Below are 22,200 nucleotides of genomic sequence, written 5' to 3'. Positions count from 1 at the left end.
TGGAGGAAATATTCTAACTTGTAGTGTTAAATAACCCCAGCTCCTAAGGGCTGATTTGATACGGTTAGAGAAATCCCATCTATCAGATTGGTGTATCTTGACTATACACACAATGCTGGAGGAACTCAGCAAGTCAGGCAGTATCCATGAAGGGAATAAGCAGACATGGTTTTGGGAAGAGGGAACACCTTGTGTTGCCCCGGGAATTTACCCACTCTAATTTGCCTCAAGACTGCAAACACCTGTAATATGTATAGAGTCCATGAATTTGATGCCGTTTTGCTTTACTTGTATAGACTCAGTCTGTCTCCTAAGTAAATATAGATGCAAAAAATGCATTTAAGATCTTTTGGCTCCACGCATGGATTACCATTCTGATCTTCCAGAGGATGAATTTTGTCTTGCAGTCCTTTTGCTCTTAACGTGTATCTGTAGAATCCCTTGGGATTCTCCACCACCTTGCCTACTAAGGCAACCCTAATGCATTCTTTTATCTCCCCTGATTTCTTTCTTGAGTGTTTTCTTGCATTTCTTATACTCCATAAGCACTTCATTTGTTCCTACCTGCCTATACCTGTAATGCACCTCCTTTTTCTTTCTTAAGCAGGGCCTCAATATCTCCTGAAAACCACGTAAACACAAAATACTCTGCAGATGCTGGGGACAAAGCAATGCGCACAGCTGGAGGAACTCAGCAGGTCGGGCAGCATCAGTGGAAATGAACAGTTAACGTTTTGGGCCAAGACCCTTCGTCAGGACTGAAGAGGGAGGGGGCAGGGGCCCTGGAAGGCCTACCAGCCTTCTCCTTCCCACCCTCCCCCCCCCCCACCCGCTCTATAGGGCCCCTGCCTCCTCCCTCTTCAGTCCTGACGAAGGGTCTCAGCCCGAAACATTGACTGTTCGTTTCCACTGTTGCTGCCCGACCTGCTGAGTTCCTCCAGCATGTTGTGAGTGTTGTCTTGAAAACCAAGGTTCCCTACACTTGTTATCTTTACCCTTTATTCTGACAGACAAATACAAGCTTTGTACTCAATTTTGAAGGCCTCCTACTTACTAATTACACCATTGCCAAAAAACAGCCTGTCCCATTCCACGCTGGCCAGATCCTTTATGATACCGTCAAAATCGGCCTTTCTCCAATTTAGAATGAAAACCTGCGGACCAGCCCTATATTTTTGTATATTTACTTTGCAACTAATGGCATTGTGATCACTAGATGCAAAGTGTTCACCCACCCAAACTTCTGTCACCTGCCCTGTTTCATTCCCTAATAGCAGATCAAGTGTCGCACTCTCTCTTATTGGAACTTCTACGTACTGATTAAGGAAACTTTTCTGAACACATTTGACAAGCTCAATCCCATTTAGTCTTTTTAGAGTATGGGGGTTCCAGTCAATATGTGGGAAGTTTAAAATCACCTACTATAGCAACTTTGTGTTCCTCGCAACAGTGTGTGATCTCTTTACGTATTTGTTCCTCTAAATCGCTTGCACTATTGGTGGTCTGTAATGTAACCCCATTAATGTGGTCATACCTTTCTTCTTTCTCAATGCCACCCATAATGCCTTACCAGATGAGCTCCCCAGTCTGGCCTGACTGAGCACTGCCATAACACCAGGTTTCTTCCTTTAATCCCTTCCATTCTCTTGCATCTAAAACAACTGGATCCTGGAATATTGAGCTGCCAGTCCTGCCCCTCCTGCAACTAAGCCTCACTAATTGGTACAATATCATAATTTCAGGTGTTGATCCATGTCCTGAGCTCATCTACCTTTCCTATGATATTTCTTGCATTGAAATATACACAGCTCAGGACATTAGTCGCACCATACCTCAACCTTTTGATTCCTGACTTTATCTGAGGTCCTAGGAACATCCGTCTCCACAACCTGTCTACTATCTGTTCTGGCCCTCTGGTTCCCATCCCCTGCAACTCTAGTTTAAACCCCACTGTGCAGCACTAGCAAACCTTCCTGTTAGGATATTAGTCCACTTCCAGTTCAGGTGCAAATTGTCTCTTCTGTACAGGTTCCACCTTCCCTGTGGAAGAGAGCCCAATGATCTCTCTGGCCCTACATTCCTCCTTAGAACAGCTGGAGAATAAAGATGCATACGTAAGGCTCCTTTTCATTGACTACAGTTCTGCCTTTAATACCATCATTCCAAATGATTCCTAAGCTCCGGAACCTGGGCCTTAGCACTCAGATCTGCAGCTGGATCTTCAACTTCCTCACAGACAGGACCCAGGCTGTAAAAATAGGGGACAAGCTCTCCTCTGCAATCACTCTGAGCACCGGTGCCCCACAAGGCTGTGTACTCAGCCCCTTGCTGTACTCACTGTACATTCATGGTTGTGTAGCCAAGTTTCCATCAAACTCAGTATATAAGTTTGCTGATGACACAACAATTGTAGGCCGTTATCTCGGGTAATGATGAGTTTGAATACAGAGAGGAAGTTAAGAACCTGGTGGCATGGTGCGAAGACAATAACCTATCTCTCAACGTCAGCAAGACGAAGGAATTGGTTGTTGACTTCAGAAGGAGTAGCGGACCGCATGACCCAAATTACATCGGTGGTGCGCAAGTGGAACAGGTCAAAAGCTTTAAGTTCCTCGGGGTCAGTATCACAAATGACCTGACTTGGTCCAACCAAGTAGATTTCACTGCCAAGAAGGCCCACCAGCACCTTTACTTCCTGAGAAAACTAAAGAAATTGAGCCTGTCCCCTAAAACCCTCACTAATTTTTATAGATGCACCGTAGAAAGCATTCTTCTAGGGTGCATCACAACCTGGTGTGGAAGTTGTCCTGTCCAAGACCGAAAGAAGCTGCAGAAGATCGTGAACACGGTGCAGCATATCACACAAACCAATCTTCCGTCCTTGGACTCACTTTACACCGCACACTGTCGGAGCGGTGCTGCCAGGATAATCAAGGACACGACCCACCCAGCCAACACACTTTTCATCCCTCTTCCCTCCGGGAGAAGGCTCAGGAGCTTGAAGACTCGTACAGCCAGATTTGGGAACAGCTTCTTTCCAACTGTGATAAGACTGCTGAACGGATCCTGACGCGGATCTGGGCCGTACCCTCCAAATATCCAGACCTGCCTCTTGGTTTTTTTGCACTACCTTACTTTCCATTTTTCTATTTTCTATTTATGATTTATAATTTAAATTTTTAATATTTACTATCGATTTGTAAATCAGGGAGCGGGAAGCGCAGAATCAAATATCGTTGTGATGATCGTACGTTCTAGTTTGGTGACAGTAAAGTATAAAGTATCTAAAAATCTTCTGCTCTCACGCCTAAACCAACTCCTTAGCCATAACTGTATAATTTTCCTATTTCTGGCCTCACTGGCATGTGGCATGGGTAGCCATCCTGAGATCAGATCCCTGGATGTTCTAACCTTTTGCTTAGCACCTAACTCCCTGAACTCTCTTTGCGGAACCTTGTCACTCAACCTACCCATGTCATTACATGAACCATGACTTCTGACTGCTCACCCTCCCACTTAAGAATGCTGAGGACTCGATCCAAGATATCCCAGTCCCTGGCCTAACATTGGTGAGCTATGTGGTATGTATTGGCATACTCAACTGCCAAAGACATTGACAGCATTTGCAAACTCAGATGATACTCTTAAGAGCATATTATAGGTCATTTCAATTGGCATATTGTGAGTTGACTGCAAACTACATCAGAATGAGATTCATCATGTCAAGTTGTTAGTGACTGTTCGATGTCTTCTGGGTGGTTAGTGATTTAATTGCTGTAGCCCACTTATATAGGCACTGAATCAGAGGTTACTAGCACATTAATCTCTGTGCTTGTTGCCTCCATCCTCATCTCCTGATACCACCTTAGCTCAATAGCAGTGGCTAGTGTACATCCACTTACTCTTTCCTATAACTTTTACTGCTGAATTAGTAATTAACAGCACCTGATAGAGTCCATCCCACTGAGCAGCTGATGGCTGTTTGTGGTTTCTTGATCAGGACCCTCTCAACAGGAATTAAAGTATATCCTCCTGCTGCATTGCTCTAGAGGGCAGAAACCTGTTGTGAAGCAGACAAACAGCTTGGGTTAGTTTTATACAATAATCAACTAAACTGTCTGTCATTATGTGTATATCAGGTTCTCTGAGATCAATAGCTCCAGCTAATAACATGCATATTTCATTCTGACATCACCTTAAATGGACTTAATCTAATCTTTTTGTTTGGAGTTGCTGTGCTGCATAAGATCATGGGGAGGCCATAGGCCATGTTGCATCCTCCTTGTGATGATGATTGTTTGGTAGTACCATCTATTTGTTTCACCTTTCCTGATGATGTGGACAGTGGAAGGATCATTCAGTGTATATTAGTCAGCATACCTTGTGACATACACTTCCGTGAAATGTGTCCTTTAATCAGAATCAATGTGACACATCAACCTCCATCCTGGAAGGTAGTCATAGATCAGAGATTTTTTGTACATGTAGTAGTGGCTTTCCTTGCCAGAACAACCCCCACCCACCTTAAGACCTTGTCCACTATAACCAGTATATTTGAGTATCCTTGGCAATTCAGTAAGATGATGTAATTCACTTGTAAGTGCAAAAAAATGCCCAAATGGGACTGGAGCACTCAATTGTAGCATTCTGCTGCTCGCAGGTTTATTTTCTGTCTTGCCATGCATATCATTACATTGAGTTTGTGACATAACTTAGGATTCCACCACAACTAGGAAAATCTACCAGCCATCTTTTCCACTATAATGTGTATCTGGGAAGTAATGTGCTTGGGGCCACCAGTCTTTGACAAATACCGTATCTCCATGCTCTGTTAATGTTTAAGTTCCCACTGCTCTCCACTCAGAACCACTTCTTTGTTAGAGCATCAGGCTTCCATTTCTTGAATATCCTGTACATCCTCTTGGAATTGTTCAAATTTGCTCTCACAATTTTAGTTGTTGGATTCACTATTCTCCCCACCCCTCCCTGTGCTACCTTGTCTGATTTCCATGGCTTTAAATTTGAAATGACATTTATATTTCATTACAGCCACTTCTGGCAGTAATTGTATAACGTCCATTAATTCTTGTACCAACTGGTCATTCTTGATTCGGGTTTCTGCAGCCTTAAGAAATCCCCTTTGCTCCATGAATTGTTAAAATCATGAACAATACCAAAAGCATATCAGGAGTCTGCATTGATGTTAGCTGATTTTTTTTTTCCTTTGCCATTTTACAGGTTTCCATCAGGACTTATAGTTCTGTCTGTTGTGCAAAAGCACCAGGAGCCATACTTACTGATGCCAGCACATCAGTTTCTGAGACAATAGCCTTTCCAGCCATTCTAACTACGCCTTCAGGCATTGAGAAGTTGTCTTTGAATTTGATCTGGTTTTGGCAGGGACATTTCTTTGCATCTTCATAACATATTATCTTTGCACATTTATGGACTTTTTGTGTCCAATGGCAACACTGTAGCTGTACTCACAAGATTTGCTTTTTTGATGTCGATGTTAGGTGCCTCAAGAACAATGGACCATTGGGCAACCATTACTTGGTTCTATTCATTGTCAGTAAAGTAGACTCAGGGCATCGGGCGTTGGACATACACGCCTTGATCTAGCATAACACTGTAAACAGCCACGACTGACAGATAATTGCCTTGGTTGCAAATGTGAACACTGTCATTGTGCTACGTTGTCCATCTGGCAGAATAATAGCCAAGGGGAAGCTGTTGGTTTCCTTGTTCCTAAGTGAAGACTGCTGTCATGCAGCCATGTTTCTCATTGACATGGAGGGTGACTGGTTTGCCTGATCCTTCTGTTGTCTTCAGAGTTTAAACAGTTCCAGTTCTCAGTAAGAGTCACGGACTTGCTGTCCTTTAACAGACTGAGTAGTTGAGCATTTTCAATACAGTATATATAGTTGTAGTTGCACAAATTGGAAAAGTTGAAGTTGCTGGACTGGTGCGGATGGTTTTGATAGCCTTCGTATGATCCTTGGTGATTCCCCACTTACTTGGGGCAATTCTTTGTCTCAAGTAAATCCCTTATTCTTGCTGCAATTGTGTCTTGTCCAAGCTTGCTATGTGGCCTTTGAAGGATAAATAATCAGGTAAGAAGAGTACCTTGTGTTCATTTTTGTCTACATTGTCACTGCAATAAGGGCATTATTCATATATTGTATGAAAGTTGAATCAGTGGTTGGTAATTCTGTCAGATGTTGTCAGAGGCAGGTGGTAGACATTTGGGCTATTGTGAAATCCTTGTGGCAGCCTCAACCACTGGTATTACTATCCATTAACTGTAAAAGGCAACCATGATATTCAGGGTACAGTCCAGAACCCATTGACCATGCCAATAACTGTGAACAACCTGTGTGATGGTTTCATTGCATTGAAAATGATTGCTGGATCATCCATTGGAGTGGCTAACTACTGGCAGCCCTGTAATCCACTATCAGTCTCCATGTGTCATTTGCAATCTTAACAGGCTGAAACAGATTGTTTGACTGTGAGTTTTGACAAGAATCCTTTAATTCTCCAGCTAGTTGACAACAGGTACAGTACCTTCTATAATATTTTGCTAAGAGGATGCTGTTTGGCACATGGTGTCACCTTTCCAATAAACTTGACTGGATCCATTTCCAGCAGGCCCCAGTCATTTTTCTGTTTTGATCAATTGGATGAGTTGTTAGTACAGCTTTGACCAACCACATGAGGTTCCAGACAACTTTACCTTTCATTAACTCAAGACATCCATCCATTCCAAGGAAAGGTTGCAAGATGTCTGCCACTCAGAATAGTATTATTCATAGATGAAGACCAAGCTGCACTTCAACTGGTCTGGTTTTGGTTAGAGTAATTTTCTGTCATCCAGCACCATGTGCACATCTGCAAATATTGGGTGGTGGTACTTTGCATTTTGTGCACTAGTTTTGTTTATGCACATTAGCTCAGCTCTGGTATCTATTAAGAATTAAACATGTTCATTCTTGTTCGGGAGTGTAACATATAGATGGTCCTTTTTTTTTTGCTCTATCAAATCAAACAACAGCTGCAAGGAAGTAGATAATTGTTTCTTGACTTTGGGACTGTGTCAATCAAGTCAAAAAAATCCTTTGAGTTGCTGTCACGTTCCTGTCAATGTGAACTGGTCTCGCCATTCTCCTCTAACCCCTCTCATTAACAAGGCGTTTTCACTCTTAAAACTGTGGCTCACTAGATTTTTTTTTTGTGCCATCCTTTGTAAACTCTAGAGACTATGTGAAAATTGTAGATCAGCAGTTTCTGAGATATTCAGACAAACCATATCTGGTACCAACAATCATTCTACAGTCAAAATCACTTGAAGATATTCCTTCCCCATTCTGATTTCTGGCTTCTTAATCATATCTGCATGCTTTCATGTATTGAGTTGTTGCCACATGAATGGATGATTAGATATTTGCATTAACAAACAAGTGCAGGGATATACCTAATAAAGCGTCCACTAGGTATATATTATTGCAATTTATAGTTTATTTTTTACATAAGTACTGTGCAAAATTCAGGCATGTAAAAGAAAATTCTGTAAAGTGAAGATACTTTTAAAAATAATACAATTTCTAAATTCAAAAATTACTATAAAAACACTTTTAAAAAAAAATCAAATTGGTGTTTGAAGTGCCCATCGTTTGCTTTTAACCCTGCATCAGTTATCTTAGGTACACTGTCACGCAGTTTTATAAGAAAACCAGCTGGTAGGTTGTTCCAAGCACCTTGGGGAACTTGCCACAGTTCTTTTGCAGACTTTGCTGTCTTGCTTGCTTCTGTCTCTCCAGGTAATCCTAGACATCCTCATTGATGTTGAGATCAGGACTCTGTGGAGGCCATACCATCTGTTGCAGAACCCCATGTTCTTTTTTTCACTGAAGATCGTTCTTTCTGATTTTGACTGTGTGTTTCTGATCCTTGTCCTGCTGCAGAATTAAGTTGGGACTGATCAGATGTCTCCCTGATAGTACTGTGTGATAGATGAGAATCTGCTTCTATTTCTCAGCATTGAAGATTCCATTAATTATGACCAAATCACCAACTCCATTTACAGAATTCCAGCCCCAAACCTGTAGGGCAGGGGTCCCCAACCTTTTTTGCACCGCGGACTGGTTTAATATTGACAATATTCTTTCATACTGGCCAATGGGGGTGGTGGGGTGGGGTGTTCAAGTTCAACAGTGTGTGACAGGGAATGAGGAAAGGTGCAGCTGACTCATATCGTTTCATATTGCCAAATCATATCGTTTCCTTGTGGCCCGGTAGCACATGCTTTGCGGCCCAGTGGTTGGAGACCACTGCTGTAGGGAACCTCTGTCATGCTTCTGTTGACCACAGACACATTGTCGTAGCGTTGTCCAGCTTTTCTATGGATAAACTGCCTCCTGTTTGAGCCAAAATTTTCAAATTTTGACTTGTCAGTCCAGAGCTCGTGCTGCCATTGGCCAGTTCCCCAATCGTTGTGTTTTTGTGCATAGGTGAGTCTCTTGGCTTTGTTTCCACTTCAGAGGAGTGGCTTTTTGACATCAACTCATCCATGAAGAATACCTCTGACAAGATTCTCTAGACTGTATAGGGGTGTTGTAGGTTCCAGTGATTTTTGTGAAATCAGAGTGCAGAGCTGACAGCTGGGCTCTTTCTGATTTCAAAAGGAGGTCAGTTTGATGTACCTCCCGTCTGCTGCACTCTGTTTCTGTGGCATTTCTGGTCTTTAGCCTTGCCCATTTATCTGTGCTTCTTCAGAAGAGCTTGAACAGCATATCTTGAAACCCTTGTCTGCTGTGAAGTTTCTGCTTGGGAGAGACCTTGCTGATGCAGGATCACCACCTTGTTTTGTTGCTGTGCTCACTCTTGCCATGGTGTAAGAATTGATAATTTGAAGATTAAATTGTCACATCTGCCACACCCTCACCTTTTACTTTGCTTGTCTTTCACCCAGTTTGATTCCTCCTCCTCCTGACTTTTTATGGTGGTTGGTAGTCTAATTTAAAGGTGCATTACCGCCACCAATTAGACTGGAGTGTGGTGTAGAAAATTGGGGGGAACCCTTATTACTCTTTCAAATGAAAGCTAAATTACCCTGAGAAATGAAAATCCCTATAGATTGTGGGTTAATCTAATCTAATCTAATCTAAAGAAAGACTGTACTATGAATTAGAGTCCTCCCATAACTTGGTTTTTAAATGAAAACTATCACCCCACCCCCAAAGATTGTAATGAAGCTTGCATATTTCTTTCAACCTTATATGCCTCACACTGTAATAGTATATGTTCAACTCTTTCATAATGATGGCAAAACCTACACAAATCAGAATGATGTTTCCAACAAGATATAAAGAATAACTAGGCAAAGTATGCCCAATTCTAAGTCGTGTCAAAATAATTCCTTCCCTTTTTGTTTTACCCCCTTCTCCCATCAACCCAACAGTTTTATGTCCTCCCCTTATGCCTATTATCCCACCAGTCTTACCATAACCAATTATTTGTTAACCCTACCAACCCCTTAGCTTCTAAGTGGAAGGTCTATATTCATTGTTCAACTTTTAATAGCTTTCTATTAAAAGTTCAATCCACTCATTCACTTCAACTCCTCTATGTGCAGGGACTCATGAGAAGCAAACATATAAACCAGTACTTTGTATATGAAATAATATTTATTGAGTTTCCACCATTAAATCTCACCTACTGCTAGAAAATCTAATCAAAACTGAAAAGGAATCTGAACAAATTACAACTTTATATGGACAAATTTCCTCCACTCACTGTAAGCCTAAAATGAATGGCAACTAATACTGCTGTATATACTGATAAATGCTCAATAAATTGTTTCTTTATCGTTGTCTATAATTCAGGCACAGAAAGATCCACACCATCATTCCCAGTTAAATTATCTTTTGATCAATCTGTACAAATAGTTAACATACCATAATAATTCTCCTTAATATATTGATGAACCAGCTGACTCTCAGGCAACTTTATTGTCGTGTAAACTAAAACTTAAATTCGTCAGGGGGATAAAAAACAAGGTTGGGTTACTGAGAAAGCTATAGTAGGACATATTGCATAATCCAACAATCCTATATTCCCAGCATGATAAGAACCCAGCCACCTAAAGATATAAACGCTCTTCTTGTGATGTTCCCAACAGCCCTCCAACACACCTTTAATAGAATGATCATTTCTTTGCTCCCTCAGATTAATCCAGTATGTTAACATAAACCTCAACCTCCACGATTATGAGGGTAATTGTCCCATTTCAACCAGTAAAGCAGAAACGGGATGACCTTATTACACCACAACACTGTCTTAAACTTGTATTTGTATCATATCCAAACACTGAAAAGTTGAAGATGAAGCTGACCCATAAGCCACTCAACCATAATCAAGAACAGATCTAATTTAAAAAAAATAGAAATAGTCATTTGATTCCTTCTACACCTGTTTCTGTTTCAGTTAATCAGATTAGTTCATTTAACTCTGTCATTCATCATTAGCACCTATATAGCTGCAAAGTCATCAAGTATTTATTTGTAAAGTGGTCTATTGCTTAATTTGTTACTTTAATGAAATACAAAAAATCCTCTAACTTTTTTTTGAAAAAATGCTTGAAAATCTAAAATCTGTTCTTTTGTACTGATATACTAATGCAGAAGACAAAAAGTAACTATCTAAAATAAAATTTATACATAAAAAGAATCTAGGGTGCCTAACACTTTTGCACAGTTAATAACATACTGGTTGTGTAACAGAATATGTTTGTACTTGTCCATCCTTATTTTGTTGTTCCCTTTTCCTCAGGCATTCTCTGGATCTTGTCCCATACCATTTTAATCCAGAAGCCAGATTCCATTAATGGTCGGGGTCCATGGCATAAAAAAAAGGTTGGGAATCCCTGCATTAGACTCACATTGATAGTATATTGCATTCTGATTTCTTTGCTAATCTTACCAAGTTGAAGTAGTTTAGATAGGAACTCGAGCCCTGAGGTATCTGTTCATGTACAACAACTGGAGGTTTGGTTCCCCTTTTACTTAAGTAGATTTCTTTTTTAAATTTGGCTTTAGTGTTAATTCTCCTCCTACTAGACATGGAACAGTTTATTGACTGCTTACTAGCGCTCAATCGATGGGCTCAAGGAGCTCCAGTATGCAGGTAATTAGTAGGAGAACTTTGCACAACCAAAATTCAGGGAGAGAGAGACAGAGAGTAGCTGGATAGATAGGACTGTAAAAGCTAGGGGCATATTTAGGCACACTTAGGCCACTCGGACCATTAAGTCTGCTCCGCCATTCCATTGTGGCTGATTGTTTATCTCTTTCAGCCCCATTCTCTTCCCTTCACCTCTGACAACTTAATAACTAATCAAGAGTCTATCAACTTCTGCTTTAAGTATACCCAGTAACGGCCTCCACAGCCATGGCAATGAATTCCACAGATTCTCCACCTTCTGGCTAAAGAAATTCCTCCCATCTCTGTTCTAAAGGGATGTTCTTCTATTCTGAGGCTTTGCCCTCTGGTCCTAGACTTCTACACAATAGGAAACATCATCTCCACATCTGTTCTGTCTAGGCCTATCAATATTTGATAGGTTTCAATAAGGTTGCCCCCTCATTCTTCTAAACCCCAGTGAGCACAGGCCCAGATTCATCAAATGCTCCTCTTACCCTTTGATCCCTGGAATTGTCATAAACCTCCACTGATTCTCTCCTTGTTTTTATGTTCTAGTCCTCTCAAAATTAATGCTAACATTGCATTTGCCTTCCTTATCACTGACTCAACGTACAAAGTAACCTTTATGGAATCCTGCATAAGGATTTCCAGGTCCCTTTGTACTTTCGATTTCTGAATTTTCTCCCCATTTAGAAATTAGTCTATGCTTTCATTCTTTCTAGCAAAGTGCATGATCATACTCTTCCCCACACTATATCCCACCTGCTGCTTCTTTGTCCAGTCCCTTAATCAGTCCTTTTACAGTCTCCCTGCTTCCTCAACACCACCTGTCCCTGGATCTATCTTCTATCATCCACAAACCTGGCCACAGTCATCATTTACATCATTTACATCATTGACATATAATGAGAAAAGAAGTCCCAATACCAACCCCTGCAGAACACTACTAGTCACTGGCAGCCAACCAGAAAAGGCCCTTTTATTTCCACACTTCGTCTCCTGCCAGTCAGCCAAACTTCTTTCCTGTAATACCATGGGCTCTTGTTAAGCAGCCTCATGTGCAGCACCCTCTCAAAGGCCTTCGGAAAATCCAAGTGAAGACATCTATTGGTTCTCCTTTGTCTATCCTGCATATTATTTCCTCAAAGAATTCCAACAGATTTGTCAGGCAAGATTTCCCCTTAAGGAAACCATGCTGACTTTAGCCTATTTTATCATGTGCGTCCAAGTACCCTGAAACGTCAACCTTAATAATGGACTCCAACATCTTCCCAATCACTGAAATCAGGCTAACTGACCTATAATTTCCTTTTGTTTACCTTCCTTCCTTTAGAGTGGAGTGATGTTTTTAATTTTCCAGTCCTCACGAACCATTCTGGAATATAATAGTTCTTGAAAGATCACTATTAGTGCCTCCATAAACTCTTTAGCTACCTTTTTCATAACCCTGGGGTGAACACCATCTGGTCCAGGTGACCTTCAGACCTTTCAGTTTCTCAAGCACCTCTCCTTAGTAATAGCAACTATACGTTTCTGCCCCTTGACACTCTTGAATTTCTGGCATATTGCTATTGTCTTCCACAGTGAAAAGAGATACAAGAGATTTATTAAGTTCATTCACTGTTTCTTTGTCCCCTAAAACTACCTCTCCAGTGTCATTTTCCAGTGCTGTGACATCCACTCTCCCCTTTACTACGTACTGTGTGTAACCAATTCTTATGCCTGCCATTATAATACTCGCACAGCAATTTGCTGTAATTTTGTTGAATCTTTTGCTTGGCACAGTCCAAACACATTAAGGTTAACCCTTTTGTTGCCAGTTACAGCTTAAAAACAAAATGATGGATTTGTTAACAGTATCTTCATAATTCCTTAGACTCTGCCTAATCTTATGAGTATTTTGTAAGTGTTTTGTCACTAGTTTAATAATAGATTCCAAGATTTTATCTTCTATTTGTATTGGGTTACCTAATTCAAGTTTTCTCTCTCCCTCATATTTAATGGGTTATATTTACTATATATATAACTTATGGGAACTGTTCTCGAATCTATGGAATAATGTTCCCCTCCCCGGCAGCTAAGCTTGTTAGCGACCAGAAGCAAACCTCCACTGGCTAGAATAATCCCAAGCAAAAAGGGAGATGGGTATAAATTTTGGAGACAAGAGCTCCCGAGACTTTCTTAGTGCTGCTCTGAGACCTAAAATATTCTAGATCATATATTAGAGACCTTGCCTCTAATCTATGATCTAGAGTTTGGCTGCTCACTAGAGTTTTCAGAAATATTCAATTCCATTAGCCACTCCTCAGGCACAAACAATATGACACGGACATTTTGGCATGAACCATTGTGTAGAATGCAGCATTTACATCACAAGCACCAGGCAACAGCCATCTCCAAAGAGAGTAAACACGTTCCCTTAGAATCCATTATTATTGCTGTTATTAAATCCCACTGTCACTTTGTGGCTTGAAGTGGGTGCAGGTCCGAATTGACCAGAAACATAACTAAACCAGGTAAGGTACATGCAAGAAAGGAACAAAGGCAAGGTAACTTGTCTCTTGACAGCTTGAAGCCTTTACAGGAATAGTGGGTTGTAGAATTCTTTTGAATTCCCATTTTGCTTAGGCCTTGCTTGATATCAGTCACCAGCTTGAGCTTGGACACATCTTTCATTGGCACAAAATGCAATTTCAAAGATTTCATTGTAAAGAGCTGTTGTAGGTGTAATGGGCTGTAAATATGTGTGTGTTTTTTTGTTTAATTGCCAATCTGCCCAGCCTCCATCCCAAATTACATAAGGCTAAAGGCTCCTAGAGTGGTAAAGGAAAAACACCTACAGGTTTCTGACTGGTGGTTGGAAATGTTAGCTCTCTGAGTGAAAATGGTTAACCTTTTTGTTGCATTTACATTCAGTAGTCAAAGTTTGGGAGCAATTAATGGGTAAATGCCGCTCATTATTTTGTTTAACCTTTTTTGAACAACATTGGCCATCCAAATGTCCTTGCACTGTTATTCACAGCCACATAATGGATGTTTGGGACCATAAATATGTATTGCAGCACAGTAATGTGGAACATTGCTTGGGATTCTGTAAGGAGTTTGTATGTTCTGCCGGTGACCACATGGATTTCCTCCCACATTCCAAAGACATACGGTTAGACTGAGTGTGTTGTGGGTATACTGTGGTGCCCAGCTCAATCTCCACTGATCTGGTTTGACACAGAATGACACATTTAACTGTATGCTTTAATATACATGTGATAAACAAAAATAATATTTAATCTCTGATGTCTCTCCTTTTATCTGGTTTAGACATAAACGTTGGCTGCATTGTGGCTATTGATGCTACTTTTTTGACTGACTTTGATACCAGCACTATTTGTATTTGCATTGTTGACCCCCGACTAACAGGACAAAGATTAGTTCGGTGCACGAGAATGCTGCAAAGTTCCCCTCCAAGTCGAATGTAATCCTGATTTAGATCATTTTGTCAGCGGGTCTAAATCTTGGAACTTCCTCTGTGATTCACTATAGAAATACCTTCACAGTGCAAACGGGCTATTTCAAGAAGAGCAAATTGTAATCATGATGAGGCAAAAAAAAGCTTTTGCTGTCAAAGATACCCACAACTTGCAGAATGATCTTTTTTTTTATTTACTTCCTCTTGCTAACCAAGTTATTTGACTAACATCAAATCTTGGATCAGAGAAATTACATTTCACTGTACTCTGGGCAGACCTAGTCCGAGCTTTTTTGGTTTATATTTGTCCGGCACAGAAACCATTGATCACAATCCATTAGTGTTTTTGGCCACTACGAAGGATAAAAACAAACGCTTACTAAGTTGGAGCCGGGTCTTACAGGAATTTGATATTGGAATAAAACATATAAAAGGAACGGACAATGTGATTGCTGACTGTCTGTCAAGGTGTTAAAATTTAAAGTTCTCTGTATTAGCCGAATAGCTGATGACTACCTGTATATTATTGCGTATCTAATAATGTCCATTCATGCCCATAATTTTTACCCCGGTAAAAATCCTTTTAAGGGTGGGGGTGTCATGTGTGACACCCAGCAGAGGTACTGGACTGATGATGCTAATGAGAGAGATAAGAAAGACAATGGAGAAACATTCAAAATGCTAATAAGGGAGAAGAGAGGGATTAACGGGAAAGAAACACAATTCAGCGATTGACAGATTGGTTTCTTTGAACCTGAACTGTTTGAAGTTTGGTAGACAGGTGGTACCCCAGCAGGGGGATAAAAGGAGCAGGTTTGCTAAGGCACGACACACCACGAGACCCTGGAAAGAGTAGTGTGCCCCCACAAGTTGGTGGGAGTTTGGAGGTCCGGTTCGCAGGAACCGACCAGAGGCTCACAGGGTGTAAAGGTACGATCGGTGGGAACCTGGGGTGTGTGTCCGCCCTTGCCTGGGTGCCGGGTTCACCGGGGAAGAATGATCGTATCCGGAACGGAGGGGTCACAGTCGGTGACCACAGCGGGATAGAAGACATCAAAGGGTTTGCCCGAAACCAACTGCGAAGACATCCAAAAGATCTGCCTGAAACCAAATTGCATCGCTCTCTCACTCTCCCTCTCCAATGGTACGACAACAGCGATTACTGCGAACTGCACTAAACTGAACTGAGCTCTGCTTCACTTAAGACTGATCATTTTACCCCTAGACTGCGATAGAGTTTGGTTGATTCCTATTACTCTAGTTCTGTGTATGTGTGTGTATTATCATTGCTAACCTGTTACATTTACATCCTTACGATTAGTGTACTGTATTACTTATTTCTTTAATAAAACTTTATTAGTTTCAGTAATCCAGACTCCAATGAGCGTTCCATTTCTGCTGGTTTGGCAACCCAGTTACGGGGTACGTAACACTGTATGCTTTAATATACATGTGATACATAAAAATAATATTTAATCTCTGATGTCTCTCCTTTTATCTGGTTTAGAAATAAATGTTGGCTGCATTGTGGCTATTGATGCTACTTTTTTGACTGACTTTGATACCAGCACTATTTGTATTTGCATTGTTGACCCCTGACCAAAGAGGACAAAGATTAGTTCGGTGCATGAGAATGCTGCTGAGTTCCCCTCCAAGTCAACTATAATCCTGATTTAGATCATATTGTCAGCGGGTCTAAATCTTGGAACCTCCTCTGTGATTCACTATAGAAATACCTTCACAGTACAAACGGGCTATTTCAAGAAGAGCAAATTGTAATCATGATGAGGCAAAACAAAAAGCTTTTGCTGTCAAAGATGCCCACAACTTGCAGAATGATCTATTTTTTTTATTTACTTCCTCTTGCTAACCAAGTTATTTGACTAATATCAAATCTTGGATCAGAGAAATTACATTTCGCTGTACTCTGGGCAGACCTAGTCCAAGCTTCCTTGTCACCAGTATAAAAACAGTGCCTTTTGACTGTTGACTGATGCTGAAGTGAACTCCTTGTAACTTCATAATTTAGTTTTGCCAAGTCAAATTTTCAATCCCTTATATACTCCACCTGTACAATTTCATTGCCCTCTGCTACCTTTTCCAACATTACTTACATCTGAAGTCCTTATCAGTGCCATCATTGTCATCTGACACAATCCATCTGTTTCCATTTTTACAATTTCCAGATCCTAAAAAAAAGCATCCCTTTCATATCTATATACTACTAAAACTCTCATGCTCTGTCTGTCTGTTTGTCTGTTGGTGACCTTCAATTAACGCAAACGGTGTATTACAGCGGCACTCTTTTTGGCTAAATCGAATTAAAATGTGCTAACTTACAGAATGCAGGCAAAGTTCAGGGTTATATATTCGTATAAAATTGCTCATTCACCAAAAATCAACAGGCTATATTTCACCTGAGACCCGATTGGCCATCATGGAAATCGGGATGCCACAGCTCGACGCATGCGCACGGATAGCCTTAGTGCGCCTCACGATGCTCACAGAGTTGGCTCCACCGTCCATGGAGACTGCGATGCCACACCACTGCGCATGCGCACGGCCAGCCTCAGCAGCTTGGAGGCTTGGGTGTTACTGCTTCCTATCTTCTATCAAGCATTAGGGTGAAAATATATGGATAGCCTAATTATGCCACGTGGAAAGAGAAGGAGGACATTATGGTCAAGAGATGACACCAAACGTCGTCGGGAAGCGGCAAGGAGAGGGAGAGAACAACAATTGGATGAGGCCAGGGCCGCACGACTCCAGGATCAAAGAGTCAGGACAAAAAAGATGAGAGAAGGCGAAACAGAGGAGGACAGATAGATATGCACGTCTCCAAAATGACAACAATAGGCACAAATGGAGGAGAGGACAAGAATCCGATCAGGCCAGGGCCACACGACTCCAGGATCAGAGAAGAAGAACAAGTGGTGAAGAGAGGAAGAGACGAAGGATGAAAGGGCTGCGTGTCTCCAGAATGATAAAAACAGGCAGAGAAGAAGGTGAGAGGAAGAGACAGAGGAGAAAAGGAAAGATCAACTCGAATATGCGGCACAAAGTAATTATTGCGAGAGTTGCTGAAGACAACAATGGCCGCTTTCGACAACAATACCTCAACAGAGGAAGAGCAAGGCAAAATGCATGACTCCCATGCCGTCACGTTTCTGCTGATGTTGGTTCGATGACCAGAGTATGCCCTCACTGTCGTGCCTTCCTATTCACTGGAGAAACCACACATTTCTGCTGTATGAAGGGACAGGTCAGGATAGGCAATTTGCAGCCTCTACCTAATGAGCTCCTCAATTTGTACAGCAATGATGAACCTATTGCAAATGAGTTCAGGAAGAACATCAGACAATATAATTGCCTCTTCCAAATGACATCCTTTGGTGCCAAAGAAGTCATTCCAACTAGGAATCGATGGAATCCTCCTGTGATTATTCAAGGCCAAATCCATCATTACATCGGACATTTAATTCCAGACCCGATCCAGCAAGCCCGATTCCTTCAAATTTACTTCATGGATACTTAATGTTCATTCTGGTCACATATTTGTCTTGCTATGTGTCTTTTAATAAGCTGAGTTTTTCTTCTTTAATTTCCAAATCAAGGAGATAGCAATAGCATTCAGGAAAATTTACTGTTCATTCTGGCCGCATCAGACTGCACTACCCTTCTCTGAAAGGGTGCCCCAACGGGTCACCCCGTTGTCTAGTATTAAACTAAACTGTATTCACTTTCCGTACTTATTCTTAATATTCTGTTACTCCTTCACAGTTCTTCTGCAAAATTTCCAAGGCCATTGTCACCTAGCCGCTCTTGTCAGAGTGTAGGAGAGCCACTGAATTTATAGACTCCGATCTATTCTGCATCCCACAGAGGATGAATGCTCTCAGACCTCATTTCACTTTTTATACCTTCAAAGGTAAACTTTGTTCATGATAGTTAGTTGTCAGGAATGTTCTCTGTTCTATGCTGTCAAATAGAACATAGAACATTAAAGCAGAGTACAGGTCCTTTGACCCACAATATTATGCCCATCTTTTAACATACTCTAAGATTAACCCTTCGTACCTACATTCTATTTTTCCATCATCCGTGTGCCTATGTAAGAGTTAAAAGCCACTAACACCACCCCGACAAGGTGTTAGATTGTGCAGTTTGTGGTGGCCTTGGGCTGAATAGTTACCGTACCAAGCTATGTTGCATCAAGACAGAGTGCTTTCTGTGGTCCATCTATAAAAATCAGTGAGAATAAACAGGGACGTGCCAAATTCCCTTATCCTCCTAAGGAATTAGAGTAGCTAGTTTGCTTTCTTAACCATTTTGTCTATGTGGTTGGACCAGGACGGATTACACTAGTGATAGTTACACTAGTAACTTGAAACTCTCTGTCATTTTGAAGCAGACTCAATGGGCTGAATATCCGAATTCTATTCTTATGTCTTACGGTGTTTATTCACATCTCAGCACCATTATTAATACATAGAGGGGTATGTACTCCTGAAGTTAATGACCATTTCTCTTGTTTTGATGACATTGAGGGAAAGATCTTGTGGTCTTGTTGATGTGCCACTAGGTTTCTTATCTCCTTTTTCTGAACTGCAGTGTGGTCAGGATGTTTAAATCCCATATATTTATATTTTTGTATCAAATTCTATAAAAAGACCTGTATTCTTTAGGAACTGCACTATATATTTAAAGCAATAGTCTATGATCCTTTCTACAAAATATTGTTATTGTTAATGTTAAGTTGTATTGTTTTCCATATTAACTTTAAAATCCGTTCCTTTCTCCTGTGCTCTGTCTCATTATGTTTAAGATCTGGTCCACTATGATGGTGTCATCCATGAGTTTGTAGATGGAGTTACAGTTGTTGGTGTTTTGAGATTATGGAGACTATTTTGAGGATAATCATGCCTATTCTTACTGATTGAGGTCTGTTGGTCAGGAAGTCAAGGAGAGGTATTGAGTCTTGGAGATGAGTTTGTGTGGATTCTTTGTTGACAAGATATTCCATAGATGAATATAGGGCCAAGGAAATGTCATCTGCCATGGATTTATTTTGGCAAAAGACAAATTGCAGTGAGTGGAAGTTATCTGGGAGACTAGAGTTGATGTGTACCTTGACTGACCACTCAAAGTACCTCAACATAGTGGATATCTGAGTCACTGGGCAGTTGTTATTAAAGCATGTTATATATTTTTGTTTGGCACCAAGATGATAGCATTCCTAAAGCAGGTGGGAACCTTGAAGAAGCGAGAAGTTAAAAATGTCTGTGAATACTCCTGAGAGCTAATCCTGCAGTATCTAAGGACGTGGCCAAGGACTCCATCTGGGCCGAATGCCTTGCACCTGTTCACACGCAACAAGGCTGGTCTGATGTCTATAATGGTGACTGGGTACGTGCAACAGAAGCTGTTGGAACAGGTGGTGGCATTTCATTGCCCTTTTCTTCAAAGCGTGTGTAGAATGCATTGAATTCATTGGGGGTGGATGCATTGTTGTCAGCCATACTGCTGATTTTCATTGTGTAGTCTGTTCTTTTGTTTTATCTTAAAAGTATGTGTCTGTCTACTTACGCAGTGATGTAAAATTTGGAATTCTTCCCCTTTTAAATAGACATTTATTTGTTTTGAGCCTTTTTTTAAAAAAAATGGCATGTAGAGATGCACATAGATGATGAAAAATTGGAGGGCTATGTAGGAGGGAAGGGTTATATTGATCTTAGAGTAGATTTAAAAGGTCAACACAACATAATGGGCCAAAAGGCCCGTACTATGCAGTAATACTGCCTTTTTATCACTGGTGAGATCACTCCACATGGAGATGGAAAACTGCATTTTGATCACTAGTGTGATTGCTTTGCTGTGGAGAGGGGAGACTGCCTTTCGATCGCTGGTGGAATTGCTCTGCTGCTGGAGAGGGAAAGGCCTGCCGCCTGACCTGAAGAATGTCACCAGGTTTTCTGTGTTTTTTATATGGACGTGGACTATAGACTTCTTTTCAGTCTTGTAGTTTTTTCGCCCTATCTTTCTAGCTTTTTTTTTGTGTGTGGGAGAGGGGGATTTGGGGGTTGATGAGCCTATTCCATTTTTTGCTTGTTTTTTTTGTGGGGAGGAGGGATTTTGTTGGGGGGGTGTTGATGATCATGATGATCAAAAGGCAGTTTCGTGGCTATCTGGAGAAGAATTTCAGAGTTGTATACTTTGATAATAAATTCACCCTTGGTGTTCTGAGCCTATGTTCTGAAGCTGGTGAGGGAAAATGGTAGATACGGAAAGTGATTGGTGGACCCAAATAAAGGAGGGATAATGGGCAGATGGAAATGGGTATGGAAGGGGATAAGAAAGGTGAACCAAGGAAGAAGGCGGCCAGGTAGATGGGTATGTGGGTGAATTTTATTTCCTGTATAATTTAGTTTTGTGATTTGTTTCCACCGATCACCTACCAACTGTTGTCTCAATATTCTCCTCTAGTTCCATGTATTAACTCTCTTGCATTTCTCTACTGATTATCTTCCCTCTGCATTCTGTCTTGAATTGAGGTCTCATCCCAAAATCTCGATCATCGCTTTGCTTCTAGGGATGCTGGACTTCTTCCAGAAGTTTGCTTTTTGTTTCAGCTTCCAATATCTGCAGTCTTGTGTCTCTATCTTGGTATTGCAATGACATCTTAATTTGGGTAATATTGTCTGTCTTAATCACACTAATTATCTAACTTACCTTTTTTTTTTAGCTTGTGGTGATGTACCAGTACAACTCAGGGCACCAAATGGAATAATTACAAGCCCAGGTTGGCCTTTTAACTATCCAACTGGAACTAATTGCAGTTGGTATATCCAAGGCAATCGAGAGGAAATCATCACCATCAGGTAAGCTTGATCAATTTGATGTTTATATGTTACTAATTGGCATACAATAGCCGGCACAAATTTGTAGTGTCATTTGGAAGTTTACCTTGTTTAAAAGGTTAGAATATATTGTTCCATGCCACTGATGTATACACATTGCATACTAAGCTCCCTAGCTTAGCTGTTAATTTTCTACCAGCATTGCTGTTAGAAGTAAAATCTTGTGAGTATTGAATGAAGACTGTTTAAAAGTAAGTTTTAAACTCTGCCCTTGATCAAAATTCAGTGGCGTCCCTTGTCAAAGTGAATTGGCAGTTGAACATAGTTAAATTTTGTTGTAGCTAGTACTTTGAGGTGACTGTGTCTATTACCTGTTAATAATTTGAAAGTTTCCTATAGTGGGAGAGTCTAAACCAAAGGGCACTACCTCAGAATAGAAGAGCATCCCTTTAGAATGGAGAGGAGGAAGAATTTCTTTAGCCAGAGGATGATGAATCTGTGGAATCAACTGCCACAGATGACTGTGGAGGCAGGTCACTGGGTATATTTAAAGCAGAGGTTGATGGGTTCTTGATTAGTAAGGGCATCAAAGGTTACGGTGGGGAAATCCATAATAAATCAACCATGCAGAGCAGACTTGATGTGCCAAATGGCCTAATTCTGCTGCTTTGCCTTGTG

The 22,200-nt window shown here is 40.9% G+C and overlaps 1 protein-coding gene across 2 annotated transcripts in view; it reads left to right on the top strand.

The window, feature by feature from the left end:
• lrp12 (low density lipoprotein receptor-related protein 12) overlaps nucleotides 1–22,200 on the top strand; it is an 85,461-nt gene that overhangs the window by 29,621 nt on the left and 33,640 nt on the right. For both annotated transcript variants that reach the window (XM_072262969.1, XM_072262960.1), the window contains one exon: nucleotides 21,408–21,543. In XM_072262969.1, the coding sequence (XP_072119070.1) occupies nucleotides 21,408–21,543 (136 nt within the window). The remainder of the gene's footprint in view (nucleotides 1–21,407; nucleotides 21,544–22,200) is intronic.

Source organism: Mobula birostris, chromosome 1 (assembly GCF_030028105.1).
Source record: "Mobula birostris isolate sMobBir1 chromosome 1, sMobBir1.hap1, whole genome shotgun sequence".
Taxonomy (NCBI): domain Eukaryota; kingdom Metazoa; phylum Chordata; class Chondrichthyes; order Myliobatiformes; family Myliobatidae; genus Mobula; species Mobula birostris.
This window is presented reverse-complemented; position numbering and strand designations above follow the sequence as displayed.